Source organism: Sebastes fasciatus, chromosome 7, assembly GCF_043250625.1.
Source record: "Sebastes fasciatus isolate fSebFas1 chromosome 7, fSebFas1.pri, whole genome shotgun sequence".
In the NCBI taxonomy this organism is placed as follows: domain Eukaryota; kingdom Metazoa; phylum Chordata; class Actinopteri; order Perciformes; family Sebastidae; genus Sebastes; species Sebastes fasciatus.
Genome location: NC_133801.1, coordinates 35,565,169 through 35,582,019, shown reverse-complemented (window position 1 = coordinate 35,582,019; position 16,851 = coordinate 35,565,169). Strand labels below are relative to the sequence as shown.

The following is a 16,851-nucleotide window of genomic DNA, read 5'->3' as shown; positions in this document are numbered from 1 at the left end:
GAGGAAACGTAATTCAATGCTAATTCAGTGTTGGGAATATGCAAACTGGGAAGTGGTACTGTGGAGATTTGAATAGTGAAACAGTATATGGCGCTGGTAGAGTAGCCTACGTTCTCTTTGTATGCTAGATTGATTAATTTCAGGAGCAATAGGAGGCGATTTATTACTCTCAGCTCTTTTAACACTCCATGGTTGGCCTGAGGTCAGGTTGTACAGTGGTATCCTGTTGAACAAGTGATCTCGTATTGTATTGGGATTAAAGCAGAAGAAATGGGAGCAGGACATGGAAACAATGGAGATGAATGGCCAGGCGATGATGTGAAAGACTGGTTTCTCTTCTGGGGCTCGAGTTTCACTCCCTGCCTTCTGTACAGCTTTTTTTAAATGATAGAGATGTTGTGTGACATCATGGAATCTACTTTGGGTTCACTGGCTGTTCAGGACGCGCATTTCGCAACATTGGGAGTGAATTATATCTGGCTGTCTAATCCAGGCAGTTCGCTAATGCTCATGAGGGCTCAGGGAAAGTGTCATCGGCTGTGGCCAAGTCGAGCACACACAATCTATTTAGCTGGGCTTTTTTTCTAATGTGCTCCCTGGGCCTCTGTGTGTGTGTGTGTGTGTGTGTGTGTGTGTGTGTGTGTGTGTGTGTGTGTGTGTGTGTGTGTGTGTGTGTGTGTGTGTGTGGCCAAAAGGCAAAAAGTACTAAAGCCGGATTTTTCCTATTCTCAGCTGCTGTATAAATAAACTCTACATAATCTTCTCTTTCAAATATTATGTTACTGTGGGTGTTTTTAGTTCATTCACATAAATGTCATTGTGGTGTTGGCTTAGTCTCTTAGTATTGTTAACCATTTGGTCTCTTTTTTTTCCAGGCCTGGTTTGCTAAACATTGGGGAATCTGCCACTCAGCCCTGGCTGGCAGACACATGGCCCAACTCTTGCTCCAACCACAATGACTGCAGCATCAACTGCTGTACTGCAGGCAATGGCAACAGCGACAGCAACCTGGCAACATACAGCCGCCCAGGTACGTACCACCGACACTCCCCGTACGTAGGCAACAACCAAAGCAAACGCTCCCCTCAAACGCAATGATGCAGTCCTTGACGAAATAACCGTAGAGATAAGAAACGTAGGCGCTGGGGGAATCTGCAGTGCAAGAGGAAGTAAAATGTGATATCTGGGTTAGCTCCCTGGAGAGTTGTTCTGTGTATCTCTCCTTTCTATGGGTCTCCACAAGAAAAAAAAAACCTGAAGAAATATTAGGATTAAGAGAGGCTGTGTGCTTGTGTGTTTGATTTATCGGAGGTTAAAGTAGTAGCTGTTTTAGGCAGGAAATAAAAGGAGCGCACTGAGAGGGGCTTATGGCTCTACTCTGTCGCTAATCGAATTGCTCTGCTGATTTCCATACTGTTGTTATAGCCGGTAATGTAATTTCCCTTAAGTGCTCAGTTATTTAAGAAATGTGCAGCGGGCGAAGAGGTCAAGGCTGGACTGCAGACGGTGGCCAGAAGCAGAGGAGGAGAGAGTGATAGAGGGAGAAAGGTGCACCTGGAGGAGCAGATGGAAAGGGGGAGAAAGGAGTGATGGCGAATAAGTATATGCTAAAACATACGCTGAAATGTATGAGCGGAGGTCGAGAGCGTGAATGTAGGATACTGTTGGTGGAGACGAGAAAAGGGAAAGAGATGTATGGAACACCACCAGGTGGCCTTTTAGTTTATTCAGCACTAGTGCAGTTGTCAACAAAGGGAGCAAATTTGGCCTCAAAATCTAATACACTACTATATACATTATTGTATGCACACACACACACACACACACACACACACACACACACACACACACACACACACACGGTGACTTATCTGAAAAGAGAACAGAGTAAAACTTGCAGCCAAAAATATCAGCTTGGATGACACAGGACTTAGTTATTAATTTTGCGCTGTGACCCAAGTCTTAAACAACCCTATCCTTGGAAACTTGGACTGCAATGAAATGTTCTAAATTATGCACTTTGGGACCATGCCTTTCAGGGCAGCCCATAATTCCTATCCAGCTGTTCAGCCTAATATCCATCCAGCCATTCAATAGTTTCTCCTTACTTCAAACCTTTCCCAAAGAGGATTAATAATTCATTTTGTGGACTTTATAGTCATCACATTTAGTTCTTTCTTTGTGCTAATCACCCGTCGGAGGTTGACGTTTTCAGCTCGACCTAAACACGGTGTGAGATGTTTAACAGGGAATAACAGGCTAAAGGCAGCCCTCGCTCCTCGCATGACACCCCGCTGTATGACACTAAGGAGCTTGCCAGACGCATGCTTTGTGTGTGTGCCAAACCTAAACTCTGTGAACATTAACAGGATCACTGACTAGTTGACAGAGCAAAGAAATAGGAGTTAATGTCCCTTTATTTCAGCCATAGGGGCGCCTTCACGCGTCAACCTTTGAAGTGTCGAGCTGTTCTGTGCCGCTGAAATGTGAGGCGAGCGGCGGCGGCGTGCACCTATGGCCGTCCTTGGTTTTAACCGCAAAGCTGGCTCTCAGATCTGCTGGAGGATTTGAATATTTTATGAGCCAGGGAAAATTGGATCTGTTAGTGGAGCTGTGCTTTTTCTGCGCGCCTCATTCCAGGTCTTTGATACAGACATGCCTTTCTGTCCCTCTCAATGAGCAGAGATGCTCCCACCGTCAGATGGAAAAGAACAGAGATGACACCCACATTGAGTCATGGATGAGACTGAGAGGAGGCTGAGCGAGAAAGGTGTAATACCACCTGTGTCACTCACCTAAAGTAGATCATCGTTAGGCAAATCAAACTGAGAACAGAAATAGAAATGTCCCTCTGGTGTCCCGCTTTCAAAAGCTTGGAATTATTATGTAAATGTCTTCCTCAAATAAATGCTTTGATCTCTACAGTAGATCAGATGATGCCTTACTGTTTCAAAGCTTTTACCAAGCTGGCATACTGCTCCTAAGCTGATCAGCAGTAGACGAGATTGACTAAATACCCTCCTCATGTTCTCCAGCCGACTGCATCGCCAATTATAACAACCAGATGGAAAACAAGCAGACCAACCTCATAGTGCCAGAGTCAGGAGTCTACGGAGATGTAGACTTGTCCAACAAGATCAATGAGATGAAGACCTTCAACAGCCCAAACCTGAAAGATGGCCGCTTCGTGGGCCCGGGGGGCCAGCCGACGCCGTACGCCACCACCCAGCTCATCCAGTCCTCCATCATGGGCAACAACGTGAACGCCGACAGAGGAACCGGAGGGAGTGGAGGAGGACTCCTGGGTGGAGGGGAGATGAATGAAAAACACTGCTGGAAGCCCACCTCAGTCCATCAGCAGAAGCAGGAAATGGGCTCCCAGCTGCAGTACAACATCATGGAGCAAAACAAGCTGAACAAGGGTGAGTGTGTGGAGTAGCAGCCATGGCTAAAGAGGTCATCTCCGAGCCATGATCTTCCTCCACTTGATTTCCCCCCTCTGTTCTCTCCTCTCCCGGCTCTTTCAGCCTCACTGTGGAAGCCTGTAGAAGAGTTTCATGCTCATATTTCCCTTGGTTCTGTCTCGCTCCTTTTCAGTCATCATAAGCGTCATCGCTTTTTCTTTCTGCCTGTCTGTATGGCATTCATGTAACCCCTCATCACCCTCCATGCAATCATGTACAATCTTTGCCGCTAAGTGTTGGCCAGGCCTGAATTGCTGTCGCTGTACGGTATCTGTCTTTTTGTGATGGAGGCAGGTGTGAGTGTTTATCTTTGGTGTCCGATTTCTAAAGGAAAGACAAAGATAACTCTTGGATCTTTAACTGCTTTGAACAAAGCTATCATCACCTTGTTGTGCCTGCAGAGGGGGTACCACATCTGGTGTGATAGTTTTGGGATTGAGTTTCTGTGCAGATGTTGCATGTGTTCACATACTAACCTGAAAATGATGAAGCATGAACTGCATGCATCTTGTCATGTGTAACACCGTACACTCTGTGCTCAGTGTTATGTCATTTCATGGTATACATCGTTTCACATTTCCATTGTGAAGTGGTTTGGTACTACTGATAAAATGCCATCCTTCATTTCCTTGTTCGTTACAAAGTGGATGCTTCGCTTGAAAGTATTTGAGTTGGTAAGATGTCTGCCTGGGGCCGCACTAACCAAACACTCCATTGTCCCCACCATCAGACCGCTACAGAGGAGGTGACAGCCCAATGCCAGCTACCATCCCCTACAACCAGACCCACGACAGCCACACTGGAGGCTCCTACAACAGCTCCGACCGAGGCAGCAGTAGCACCTCCGGTAAGAAGGTTGGGGCATGAAGGGAAAAACAAAACAACATTTTTTATGACATACTACACTATGACTTTTTATTACCTTTTATGACACACTACACTATGACTTTTTTTATTACCTTTTATGACATACTACACTATGACTTTTTATGACCTTTTAAGACATACTATACTATGACTTTTTATGACCTTTTAAGACATACTATACTATGACTTTTTATGACCTTTTAAGATATACTATACTATGACTTTTGTATGACCGTTATGACTTTTAATAGCATTTTTGTGACATAATATACTATGACGTTTTTATGACCCTTTATGACATACTATACTATGACTTTTTATGACCTTTTAAGACATACTATACTATGACTTTTTATGACCTTTTAAGACATACTATACTATGACTTTTTTATTACCTCTTATGACATACTACACTATGACTTTTTATGACCTTTTAAGACCTACTATACTATGACTTTTTATGACCTTTTAAGACATACTATACTATGAATTTTTTATTACCTTTTATGACATACTATACTATGACTTTTTTATGACCGTTTTGACTTTTAATAGCATTTTTGTGACATACTATACTATGATGTTTTTATGACCTTTTATGACATACTATACTATGATTTTTTTATGACAAACTATATTATGCCTTGTTTATGACTTTTTAATGACATTGTATTTTAGGATTTTTTTACTTTTTTAATGATGTACTATATATACTATACTATGACTTTTTATGACTATATTAGGACTTTAAATTGCATTTGTTCGACATACTATACTATACCATTTCTGAAACATGTCAATAGCACAATCCAGGAAAAGCTGTAAAGCCAATCTCAGCAGCACATCCTCCTCCTTGGGGACCCTTTTTAAATATGCAAATAGACTGTATACATGTTGAACATGTTTTTGTAATTGTTGATCTATTTCTCAAATTAAATGAAGCCTTTTTGGTCATTAAAATGTTTTTAAATCAACACGCAACTCTTTCTCTCTCTCAACGTTTGTTTGGAGTTTTGTGCTAGATATTTTTCCTCTTTTTAATTTAACTGCCAGATTTTCCCAGCTTATTGTTATTGTGAAGCATATAATCACATACACCCCCCAGCTCCGTTTGAAAATCCCAGTATTGCTCAAAAGCAATAAATCACTTTGAGACGCTAATAATGCATGCTTTAAAATGATAATTTGATTAATTTGCGTGTCAGCCTATCTTGAAGAGAAATTGAAAGGGAGATGTCTTCAGAAAGTGGAAAATTGCAGAACAAAAACAGAAGAGGAAACTGACAACAATGCCTCCAAACAAAGACATGAGCACCATGCCAGGCATTTGCTCTTGCCTTTTGTTGTTTTCTGGGTGCAATGTCATCCAAGGAATGTTTAAAGCAAATTCGATAAAAGGAGCCTTTTTTTATATTAATACTGTTTTCATTTTGTTTTCCTGCTTTCTATTTAATTTCCCTGTTTCTCCGTTAATAGGCTTTCTTTTAATTCCAGTATGGAGCAGCCTAATTTCATCAGGGCCTCAATGTCTGTCTGCGGACAAGGACAAATGATAACACATTGCAGACGGCATGCAACACTGCCACCTTAATGCCATGTATTCATTCTGATATTGCGTTTGAAGTTCAAGCCATTAAGGAGAAGCCTTTAGTGCTCGCTGCACCTCACAGCTCATTGGTTCACAATTCTAATAGTTTGGTATTAATTGGGCCCTTTTTTTTCTACCTTTCCTCTTGGTACTTGGTAATACTGCTGTAGGGAAATGGCTGTGTTTTATAGTATTTCCCATCATTTAATAGCTGAGAGGTATGTGTGCACACTTGCATAAAAGTGGAGGGTTGCATTAGCCTTTGCACTCTCGCATGTAAAATGATCTTTTCTTTGTTAGCCAGTCTTGTTAATGCATTTTATCTGCTGTCAATTCCTTACTCATTATCTTGCGATTTCTTTAACATTAATAATTGATGTGTTTTTCAGAAACAGAGCACATATGAGTATGTGTGTCTGTAGGTGTCTTGCGACTGACGTAGTGCTTTTTGTTTGTCATTTGTGAGCAGGGAGTCAGGGTCAGAAGAAGGGAGTGCGCACCCCCAAACTACCCAAACAGAGCACAATGAATTGGGCTGACCTTCTGCCCCCTCCCCCTGCAAACCCACCCCCAAGTCGGAGCACAGAGGAGTACTCTCTATCGATGGAAGAAAGGTGGGACATGTCTGCGCAGACACAAAGACACAGACAACCTGACAGGCACGCACACACTATATTTAAATACTAGTTCAATTTTCTATGCCTTTCCTGTCTGTTTCTCTCCCTCATTGCGAGCATTTTGCCCCCAAGGGTTTTCTATCTATTAGTGCTAGGCTCATGTCAAACCTTGATAGAAGGGTGCCATGAATATGAATGAATTTAGTTTATGTTTTCCTGGCTTCTGTATATGAAAACATTCATGTTTTTTGTGAGTGATATGACGCTAACGAGGCTTGCTTCCCTCTGTTTGCAGCTGTGAACCAGACATGCAGTGCCCCATGCCCCCCTCTCACATGTACCTGCAGCCGGATGAGCTGGAAGAGGAAGAGGAGATGGAGAGGGGGCCCACTCCCCCCGTCCGAGGGGCAGCTTCTTCCCCTGCAGCTGTATCTTACAGTCACCAGTCCACAGCCACTCTCACCCCTTCACCCCAGGAGGAGATGCAGCCGATGCTCCAGGACGCACCTGACAGCCATGAACGCAGGTACACACTGGCATAACGTCCAATAGCGTGACGAGAAGCAAAATAAGGGTGGTCAGCCTGTGTAAAGATGTTCAGGAAATATATCTATTCTTTAAAGCCTCATGGAGAAGCACAATCTCCCAAGTATTTGAAATTCACTACTGTTTTCAATGTTTTAGCCCATTAACTTCAAATCCTATATTGCACAGTTCTGTGCAATATAGTTGGCCATTTTTCAAATAATATCTTAGGTTTCAGATTGATTTCTTACCTTCAAGGGAGCCATTTGTTTCAGCTCATTTCGGTACTGCATAAAAATCCACTTGCAGTGATTTGAAAGTTGTTTGAAATAAGTTTATGCGTCAAGGTCTAAAATGTATTTTTTGTCAAAGTAATATCATAATTGTGTGGTAATCCAGCTGTGAGCTGGTACTTGTTATTGTTAGTGCTCAAAGAAATGGAGGCTTCATAAATTTGTGATTAAATTGCCAAACTGAAACCTTTTTAAAGTAAGAAATCCAATTCAAATCATTGTTGTTATTTTTTCTGGGTCTGATATCTGGACAACATTGCAATAAACTCTCAAATATTGTTTAATGTGCTTAAGTGTACTTCAGAAAATCATCAGTCAATGTAAAATACATGTGATTTGTAGTTAATTGTCTAACAAATGCAAAATCAGCAGTATGGTCCCATGATAAGTGGCCGGTGGATTTGACTTCTTGTACATCATATATCCAAAATATGATGGGTTTCTGATACTGTGGCTTTCTCACCTGTTTGCAGGCGCCACACTGTGAGCCCCCCACCCCCTCCAAGGCCCCACTCTCCTTCACACACATATGGGTACATCACCAGCCCGTTGGCCTTGGACACTGACGGTATGGAGGAGGAGGATGAGGAGGATATATTGGAGGAAGAGGAGGAGGAAGGTGACGAGACAGATGCAGAGGTGGCCAAGATGCACTACCACCACACCCACCCCCACACACACCCCCACCATCCCCAGATGCATCCGCGAAGGTTGCTGCTACGAGGGCTTGAACAGACGCCTGCGTCCAGCATGGGCGACCTGGAGAGCTCGGTGACCGGCTCCATGATCAACGGATGGGGGTCGGCTTCTGAAGAGGATAATGTCTCTTCAGGCAGGTCCAGTGCCGTCAGCTCTTCAGATGGATCCTTCTTCACTGACGCTGACTTTGCTCAAGCAGTCGCCGCAGCTGCAGAGTATTCGGGCCTCAGGGTGGCCAAATATCCCAACACACTGGGCCACGAAGTCGGAGGAGCTTCAGGTAGGTTTTATATGGTTCACATCCACACACAATTTTTTCTGCAAGAAATTTGAGGAATGGTAAAGCAAACAATTCCTCCGTTTGTTTTCTCAGCACGAAAATACCAAATAAACCCATCAGGCCACCGTCCTGGCAGCCCGGTGTCTACAGACAGTAGCATGAGTATGGCAGCTGTACACAGGAGGCCTCCTAAGAAGCAGAAACAGCATCCTGCAGCTCATCCAGGGAACCAGCGACGTGAAGCCTACAATGAAGGTACACATGAATAAACTGCATTATTATAAATATACAATATTTAACATTTCAAACAATTTTCATGATGAAAGATATCCTTTAAAAATCATGCAAGCTGGATATGTACTACATGTTGTAGATTCCTACCCAAATAATTGATATTAAGTGAGCTAAATTGTTGCTACAAACTACAAAAATCGTGTTTAATACTATGTAAACCTTCGTTTCAGGCCTGGAGTATAATTTATAGAAAATAATCTCAATTTATGTTGCAGCGTATAATATAGGTCTGATAAAGGTCTGAAATATTGCAACTATCAAAAATATTCCATATGTTAGAAACTCTAAATTGGTATTTGGTACGTATGTATGTTTGTCTGTAAAAGTAAAGGAGTAAAGAGACCGACACGTAGCAGTTTAGCTGTATCCCACAAGTACACAGATGGCCAGTTTGTATCAATAACTCTGCCTCTATTCCCTCTACAGATATGGAAGGGAAAAGTGCAGTTGACTGTAATGTAGTGTCTGTAAATGACTGAGTATGGGTGTGCCGTGAGCCAGAGTTTTAATCATCTTCTTTCATGTGTTTATGCACATGCATACATGGCATCACTCCTAATCTGTGACGGTGCTGAACAGATCGGGCGATCGGTGGGCTGGAGGCCAGGGCCGTGGGGGGGAGGAGTGGAGGAGTGGAGAGGGGGTGGGGGTGGTCTCAGGGGAGCTCTGCCCAGCTTGGCTATGCTGACACTGGGATGTCTCTCCACTCTTAGCCACTAATGAAATTGATCCAGGTGCTGTGGCTCATAGTGAAGTGCCACCTTTCACTCGGCAGGAGCCGAACATAAACCAAACAGGGGCTAAATACCGGAGCAGCTGTACACAGAAGGAAAAGCTTTAATGTTGCTAAGTAAAAGAGCAATTGACTTTTTACAGCATCATTCTTTAGAACACACGGCCTACCAGTGGAAAGCCACTTCTTCTGGCTGTTTCCTCTCCGCGTTGATCTTGTGGAAATATATATATATTTTTATTATTTATCTGCAAACGCTCGCTCTGCTGTGTACAGTATGTGCTGTCCCAGAGCTGGCTCTCCTCTTAGTGTCAGGTGTCCTTGAGTGTTGGAAGCACTTGACAGGGAGATTTAATATCCAACTCACTGGGAGCCAGACCAGCTATATCACTGCAGAAAATCCAACCCACCCCCACCCCGAACCTCCGCCTCCTGCCATCATCCTTACATCCTGGCTTCTTCCCCATCCGCTGCCCCTCCCTTTGGAGTGATCTCTCCATCCCTCTCCACTCTCTCCTCTTCTCCCGTGCTCCCCTCTCCTCCGTTCTCCGTCTTTGTTTGAGCAGCGAGGGGGCGGACTGACAGCTCTGCAGCTCTGTCTGTCCATCAGTCCTCCGCTGATTGCATTTGATCTGAATGGATTGTTTTTCATTTGGAGGTTATTGCCTCCCCCCCCCCCCCCCCCCCCCTGTCTTCCCTTCAACCCCCACCCTACATACCCCGTCTGTGGTCTGGAAGACTGGTGCTGAGGTGTTAGGTTAGGGAAGGTGATTCCATGAAATTGAAAGGACAGTAAAGACAGAAAACACTATATGCTATATTGTGTATTACTGTGTTTCTATAATGTGATGTCTCTCTAACCGTCCAGACAGCATCACAATAAATACACATAAATACCATCAGTTAAGGCGGCAGTAAGACCAGCAACCCCCCCCCCCCCCCTCTACGCCCCAGCAGCCTCCCTTCCCCACCCCTTACCCCTCTCTGACCTACTCATTCCACTCTCATTTGCACAGTGGATGTGGACACTCCCAAGTTATATTCCACCCATGACTCATATTGTGTTTGACTCTAATGCCGTTGTCTACCTCCTCTCTGAACTTAACCCTTTCCTGTCTGTTTTGATCCGTCTCAGCCTCGTCTGCCTAATTAACCACCAGGTCTTCCAATACAGCCTCCTTGGCAAGCCCAGAGACACTTTTCAGACCTGAGCTCTGTCCTCGGCGATATTTCCTCATAAATCTAACAGGCGCTCTGCTCCTCCCTCGTAGTGAGCCATATCTCACAGACTGTGGCATTGATCGGACTCAGACCGAGGCAGGACTCAGGAGGCAAGAGAGATATTAAAAAACTGCAGACGCCTCTCTGCTGTATGATATTGACTGGCCCCCTTTTGTATTCAGGAGGAGTGGATGGAGGTGGAGGATAATCAGAAGAGTGTATTGAAGCTGCCTGATTCCGCCAACAAGACGCAGCAAAGACATCACCTGTTAGCCACCATTAGCCTTTTCGTGTGTAAAAAAGCTTTGATTCTCCACAAAGTCCAGTGTTCCACAATCTTAAGAGTCTAAGGTAGCCTTCGGAATGCAAGCAAGGTGTAAGAGTTGGCACTTGCTATGTTTATTAACTTTCTAATCCCATGTGGATTATGGATCTGGCTGCCGACAAAACCATCCTTCAGGTCAGAAGCTGATTAGAAGATGAAAAGCCATTGATCGCATGCAGACAAGGCTTTTCTCTCTGCGTTTTGTTTAGATGGCAGTGTGATGTGTGAGAGGCCAGGCGGCCCACTGGCTCGCCTCATATGAATAATGGCTCAAGGACAAGCAGCATTGATTCATGGACAGGGGAAGTGGAGCTGGTCAGAGAGCCAGCTGCTGACCGTCATGCTCCCCTCTTCCTCCACTCTTGCCTCTCGCTCAAATCTCATAACTCTCTGGCCAGATTCGGCCTCTCTAATGTCATCTGTTCTGTTTACTGTCTGCACGGAGGAGTTTCTGTTCGGCTTGGCTACAGTATGTGTACAGTATGTACACACACTGCAGCTGTGTTTGTGTATCACCTTGCAGGTGTGAGACAACTGAGTGACAGATAATACACACTACAGGTTCAAAAGTACACAGACTTGTGTTCCTCAGTCTTGTGCAATTAACTAAACCCTAGTTTTTGATGTCTGTGGTTAATGTGTTTTTACTTCCTGTGTTTATCCTTCAGATCTCCCCCCTCCTCCCATCCCACCTCCAGCAGGGCTTAAGTCGCCTACACACCCTTCCAAGGCAGTCCTGGAGGGCCGGGGAGTGATTTCCCCCAAAGCAGGAGAGGGTCGAGATAAGAGAGGAGGAACGGGGAGCTATCGGCCCAGAGAGGGCTCGGACACCAGAACCAGCTCATCTGAACGCAAAGACGCTCAAGAGAGACAAAAGACAGCTCATGGAGGGAAAGGGAATAAACATGAGGGTAGCACCGCCAACAAGGCACGCCAACACGCAGGTACAACAACAAATACAATGTGAGGGAATCCCTCAATGCCGTGTGCAGTGTTTTTGATTATGCAAGTCTCAATTCCTCCAACAACTGATCTCTGTCCTTCAGGTTCAGAGGACATTCTGCCCTATAGCCGACCACAGTTCCCCACAGTCAACAGCCCCCGGGACCCAAGCTCCTCCAGCTCCATGTCCTCCAGGGGCTCAGGGGGCCGGCGGAGAGGAGAAGGAGGCCGCAGGAACCCTGCAGACATGGGCCTCAACACCACGGGGGCCTTCCAACCAGGAGATGAAGAGCTTGAGGTACAAAATGGCATATTATAGTACTTAGGGATGTCATGATTGTCATGAAAATACTGAGAACATGATACTCGTTTTTCTACAGTGCCGCAGGTACTGTAGGCAGGGCTTGACATTAACGCTTGCCCGCGACCAGTAAACTCTGTGTTTGGGCAAGGAAAATAAATGTGATCTTATTAGGGATGCCCAGATATTCATGCCAACAGGAGATGGGCATTAATGCTTTCATTCAAGTGCTCAGAGTACGCTCTGCCGCTCCGAGAGTGAGTTGCTCTGAATAACGGAACGGTAACGTTAAAGTCCAACATTGCTCCGAATTTAGGAACGGTCCAGTGTGTGCCAGAGTGTGCTCCGAGTGACTGCAAACGTTAGTTAAGTAGTTAGTTAGTTAGTTAGTTAGATCTAGTTCTTTCGATCATGACCCAGCCCTCATGACCATAGGTGAGAGTAGGAACGAAGATTGACCGGTAGATCGAGAGCTTTGCCTTCCGGCTCAGCTCTCTTTTCATCACCACGGTGCGGTAAAGAGAATGCAATACCGCCCCCGCTTCTCCGGCCAATCTCACTTCCCATTGTCCCCTCACTCGCAAACAAGGGTAAGGACTCATTCCCTAGTAGGCAATCCATCGGTTTCCTGCTGAGAACCATGGCCTCAGATTTAGAGGTACTGATCCTCATCCCAGCCGCTTCACACTCGGCTGTGAACCGATCCAGTGAGTGCTGGAGGTCGCAGACCGATGATGCCAACAGGACCACATCATCTGCAAAAAGCAGCAATGAGATCCTCAGCACATTGAACTGCAAACCCTCCTCCCCCCGACTACACCTCGATATCCTGTCCATGAATATCACGAACAGGATTGATGACAAAGCGCAGCCCCGGCGGAGGCCAACCCCCACCGGAAACGAGTCCGAACACAGCTCTCGCTTTTGGCATACATACGCTTTGGGCCGTTTCCCCCTCCTGAGATGCCGGGCGGATGTCATAAAAATGTCATGAAAAAGTCAGTATTAAAAAGTCAGTAAGTCATAGTAGTATGTCATAAAATAAGTCACAGGGGGCAGCAGGCTATTTCAGAATTCCCACTCCCTGCAACGTTTTCTTGGTGAACCTCGAGGCGTTCCCAGGACAGACAAGAAGATGCAGCGTTGCTTTACTCTGAGCTCCTTCAGGATGTCTGAGCTCCTCACCCTATCTCTAAGGCTGAGCCCAGCTACCCTACGAAGGAAGGTCATTTCAGCCACTTCAGTCCGCAATCTCATTCTTTCGGTCACTACCCAAAGCTCATGATCATAGATGAGGGTCAGAACGTAGATGGACCAGTAAATTGAGAGCTTTGCATTCCAGCTCAGCCCCCTCTTCACCACAACAGTCCGGTACAAAGCCAGCATAACTGCTGACGCCGCACCAAACTGTCTGTCCATCTCCCGCTTCATTTTACCCTCACTCGTGAACACCCCACCCCAAGATACTTGAACTCCCTCTCTTGGGGCAGCGACTCCCTCCCACCCCAGAGGGCGCAACCCATCATTTTCCAGCAGAGAACCATGGCCTCAGACTTTGAGGTACTGAATCTCATCCTGACCCGATAATCAGTCGGAGCCTCCTTTCTAGCACTCTAAAATAAACATTCCTGGCTGAGCACAGGGGCCTCAGCCAAACGTTCGTTCATCCTCACTACACATTTAGGTGTGCCATGTCTGTCCGTCAGCCGTCCCCACCATCTGATCCATCTCACCACCAGGTGGTGATCAGTTGACAGATCTGCTCTGCTCCACCCAAATGTCCAAAACTCACGGCTGCAGATGTGATGGTACAACCACAAAGTCGATCATCGATCTTTGGCCCAGGGTATCCACTCCAAGAAGGCTGGGTACTCTGAGCTGCTGTTTGGCACATGCGCACAAACAACAGTCAGAGACTTCCTCTCAGTTCTCTGTGGAGGACTTGAACACAGCATGCTCAGTCTGGTACTCGTAAGTATCCCCATACCCTCCAGCGCCTCTCCAGGAGTTTGGTTCCAGTACCAGCCCAACTATGTCTAGTTGATACGACTCCACCTCCCACACCAGCTCTGGCTCCTTCCCGCCAGAGAGGTGACGTTACACATCCCTAGAGACAGTCGGCAATACCAGGAGTAGGCACGCCTAGGTCCCCGCTTTGCCTGCTGCCCAGCTCACATTGCACCCAACCCCTATCCCTGCAAGTGGTGATCCCACAGGGCGGCCGCTCCATGTCGATTTTTCGGGCTGTGCCGACATTGGCCAAGCCCCATGTGTCAAGACCCTGCCACTAGACACTTGCCAGTGAGCTCTCCTCCCAGGTCTTGCTTCAGAGGGGGGCCCCGGTTTCCCTTTTCTAGGCGGGTTGCTACCACTCTTTCTGAAACCTCCCCTGTGACCACTTTTTTTTGTGAGATCCTACCAGAAGCTATTATCCCCAGCAACGCAGCTCCCAATGTCACCGGGGTACATGTCATGAAAAAGTCATAGTATAGTATGTCAAAGATTATCAAGTACACAGGCAATCACTCAACAGATCTGATGATATCGATATTTAAGAGTTTAAAAAATACAATGACCATAGCAATTTTTAAAATACAATCTTGAGACGGATCCCTTAGATTTGTTTTGTTTAGCTCCACATTTATGTATGTTGTTACTTATTGGCTTACATATCTGCAAAAAGCTAATATCTAGAGGATTTATCACTGTAGTTATTAAAGATGGATGTTCACCAAAATGTTTTTGTTTTGTTTTTTTACCTAGATGGTAGAAAGCTGAAGAACAGAGGAGGAAACGAGGAACTGTACTGATTTTTCCAAGAGTGGAGCACCATTGTTTCTCTTACAATTTTAAATATCTCAGTAATTCACCATCACGTTGGCTGCCATTATACTGTACATCAGTAGTGTTTCTTTACATCTGGAAAACAAACAAATGTTCTTTTTTCTAACTTATCATTTTTTATGTCCATTTAAAAAAAAGGAAAGAGTGTCTGAAGATAAAAGAATGGTGCATTCAAAACAAAATACGCAGTAGTATATTTATGTTTAATTCCAATGCAATATGGAGTGAAATCCTACTCCAGACATTGACATGACTCTGCTTGCCTCAACAAGAACTTTGGAGGGCCCATACAGTCAGACGTTACTGTAATACAATAGCTGCAAGCAGAGAGGGGTGGACTGTCTGTAAATATACGTGTATACATGATGTCCTCTTGTTTTACCCACTGTGGTACCTCAAATTTGTCTTCCTTGTTTTATTTTGTGAATTCTAATTTTATTATGCCAGTAAATATAATTATTATTTTATCATTTCCATCCATGTTGTAAATTGCTATATTATTTAGCTGCCCCAAGAAAGTGCCACATTGGGATTTTTTTTTTCTTCTTTAATTTTGTTTTTTGTAATGCACTGTTATGTTTCGTGTTGTTGTCAATGTTTGTTATTTGTTTTACTTTGGTTTTAAAAGCACAATCACTAAACTTTATTTTAAACCATTCTATCTATTAACCTTTTTGTCTTACTGGAGGAAAACAGGTGACAAAAGAGTCTAGTTAATCCTGATGACGATGATGTAGGTAAAGGTTGCTGTTTACGAAGGCTGTGCTTGAAAGGAGACTCCTTGCGTTGCGATTGTCTCCCTCTCCAGTTCTGATGCTAGCTCAAGTGTAGAAAGACAGTTAATGTGAGTCATAGCTGCAATGTATATATCTTTTCGCATTGACCATAAACTCAGCTATTGCACATTAATCGAAATGGTTATGTTGTCTACTAATGCACTTAAACGAATGTCAAATACAGGAAATAAGAGTCACTTTGGGAATCTGGAGAGGTTGTAATTGGACAAGAAGAGTCTCTTTTCTTGATAAAGCAGTGGTGACTGACCCCCATTTTTAAGGAGGAAGGGTGCTGTTGTTTATTCATAGGACATCTGCAAACATTTGTTTCGTAAAGCAAAAAAGTAAAAAGAACTAAAAAAATATGAATAAAAAAGTTCAAACTATACATGCTTCTTTGGTAATTTGTCAACGTTCTCTGAGTGAATAAGGCTGGTCTGTTTTAATGCCTCACAACAGCCGTGGCCAAAGGAATTATGTTTTCGGGCTGTCCGTTGTCGTGAATGCGATCTCTCAGGAACGCCTGGAGGGAATTTCTTCAAATTTGGCCCAATACGTCCACTTGGACTCAAGGATGAACTGATTAGAATTTGGCGGTCAAAGGTCAAGGTCACTGATTTCACAAAACATGTTTTTGGCCATAACTTAAGAATTTATATGCCAATTACAGTGGAAACCGCTTATTTGTATAAAAAAACTTGGGGACAGAATCACTCCTATACAGATGCTGTTTAAATAATTCACTTATAGTAGTCAAGTAGTCCGCTTACAGTGTCCATTTTGGGTCTTTTCGTTCATTAAAACATATTGAAAAACATTTTAAATGAAAAACATTTTAAAACTACATTAAACTGACATTAAATTAATTTGTGTTTTGTTTTTTACTTTACTACCTTGATGCATAGACTGTACCGGAGCAGACCATCTGCTCTCCAGCTGAATACCTGTGGCTGATGCTGCATGCACATTGATATCATAACGGGAAAAGGAAATTAATTTTCTCTGAATAAAAAAACAAATGCAAAGGTGAAAGCTCTGTGGGTGAAGCCGCCCTCATGCAGACCGGCGCTCCTCTCCCTCCA

The 16,851-nt window shown here is 44.4% G+C and overlaps 1 protein-coding gene and 1 long non-coding RNA gene across 11 annotated transcripts in view; one reads left to right on the top strand and one right to left on the bottom strand.

Moving 5' to 3' along the window:
• The window catches only part of robo1 (roundabout, axon guidance receptor, homolog 1 (Drosophila)), a 302,907-nt gene extending 286,752 nt beyond the window's left edge, over positions 1-16,155 (top strand). For 6 of the 10 annotated variants that reach the window (XM_074640509.1, XM_074640505.1, XM_074640510.1 and 3 more), the window contains 10 exons: positions 876-1,030; positions 3,036-3,422; positions 4,195-4,311; positions 6,389-6,578; positions 6,832-7,062; positions 7,828-8,333; positions 8,427-8,588; positions 11,575-11,850; positions 11,953-12,146; positions 14,913-16,155. In XM_074640509.1, the coding sequence (XP_074496610.1) occupies positions 876-1,030; positions 3,036-3,422; positions 4,195-4,311; positions 6,389-6,578; positions 6,832-7,062; positions 7,828-8,333; positions 8,427-8,588; positions 11,575-11,850; positions 11,953-12,146; positions 14,913-14,927 (2,233 nt within the window). In that variant the 3' untranslated portion in view covers positions 14,928-16,155. The remainder of the gene's footprint in view (positions 1-875; positions 1,031-3,035; positions 3,423-4,194; positions 4,312-6,388; positions 6,579-6,831; positions 7,063-7,827; positions 8,334-8,426; positions 8,589-11,574; positions 11,851-11,952; positions 12,147-14,912) is intronic. The other 4 variants (XM_074640513.1, XM_074640508.1, XM_074640506.1 and 1 more) reach the window with 2 other exon arrangements.
• On the bottom strand, positions 4,319-4,898 carry LOC141770683 (uncharacterized). The gene is made up of 4 exons (XR_012594612.1): positions 4,797-4,898; positions 4,529-4,655; positions 4,424-4,458; positions 4,319-4,386 (listed from the first exon to the last, which is right to left on the bottom strand). It is a non-coding gene; the product is annotated as an uncharacterized LOC141770683 (long non-coding RNA).
• Positions 16,156-16,851: the final 696 nt, after the last annotated feature.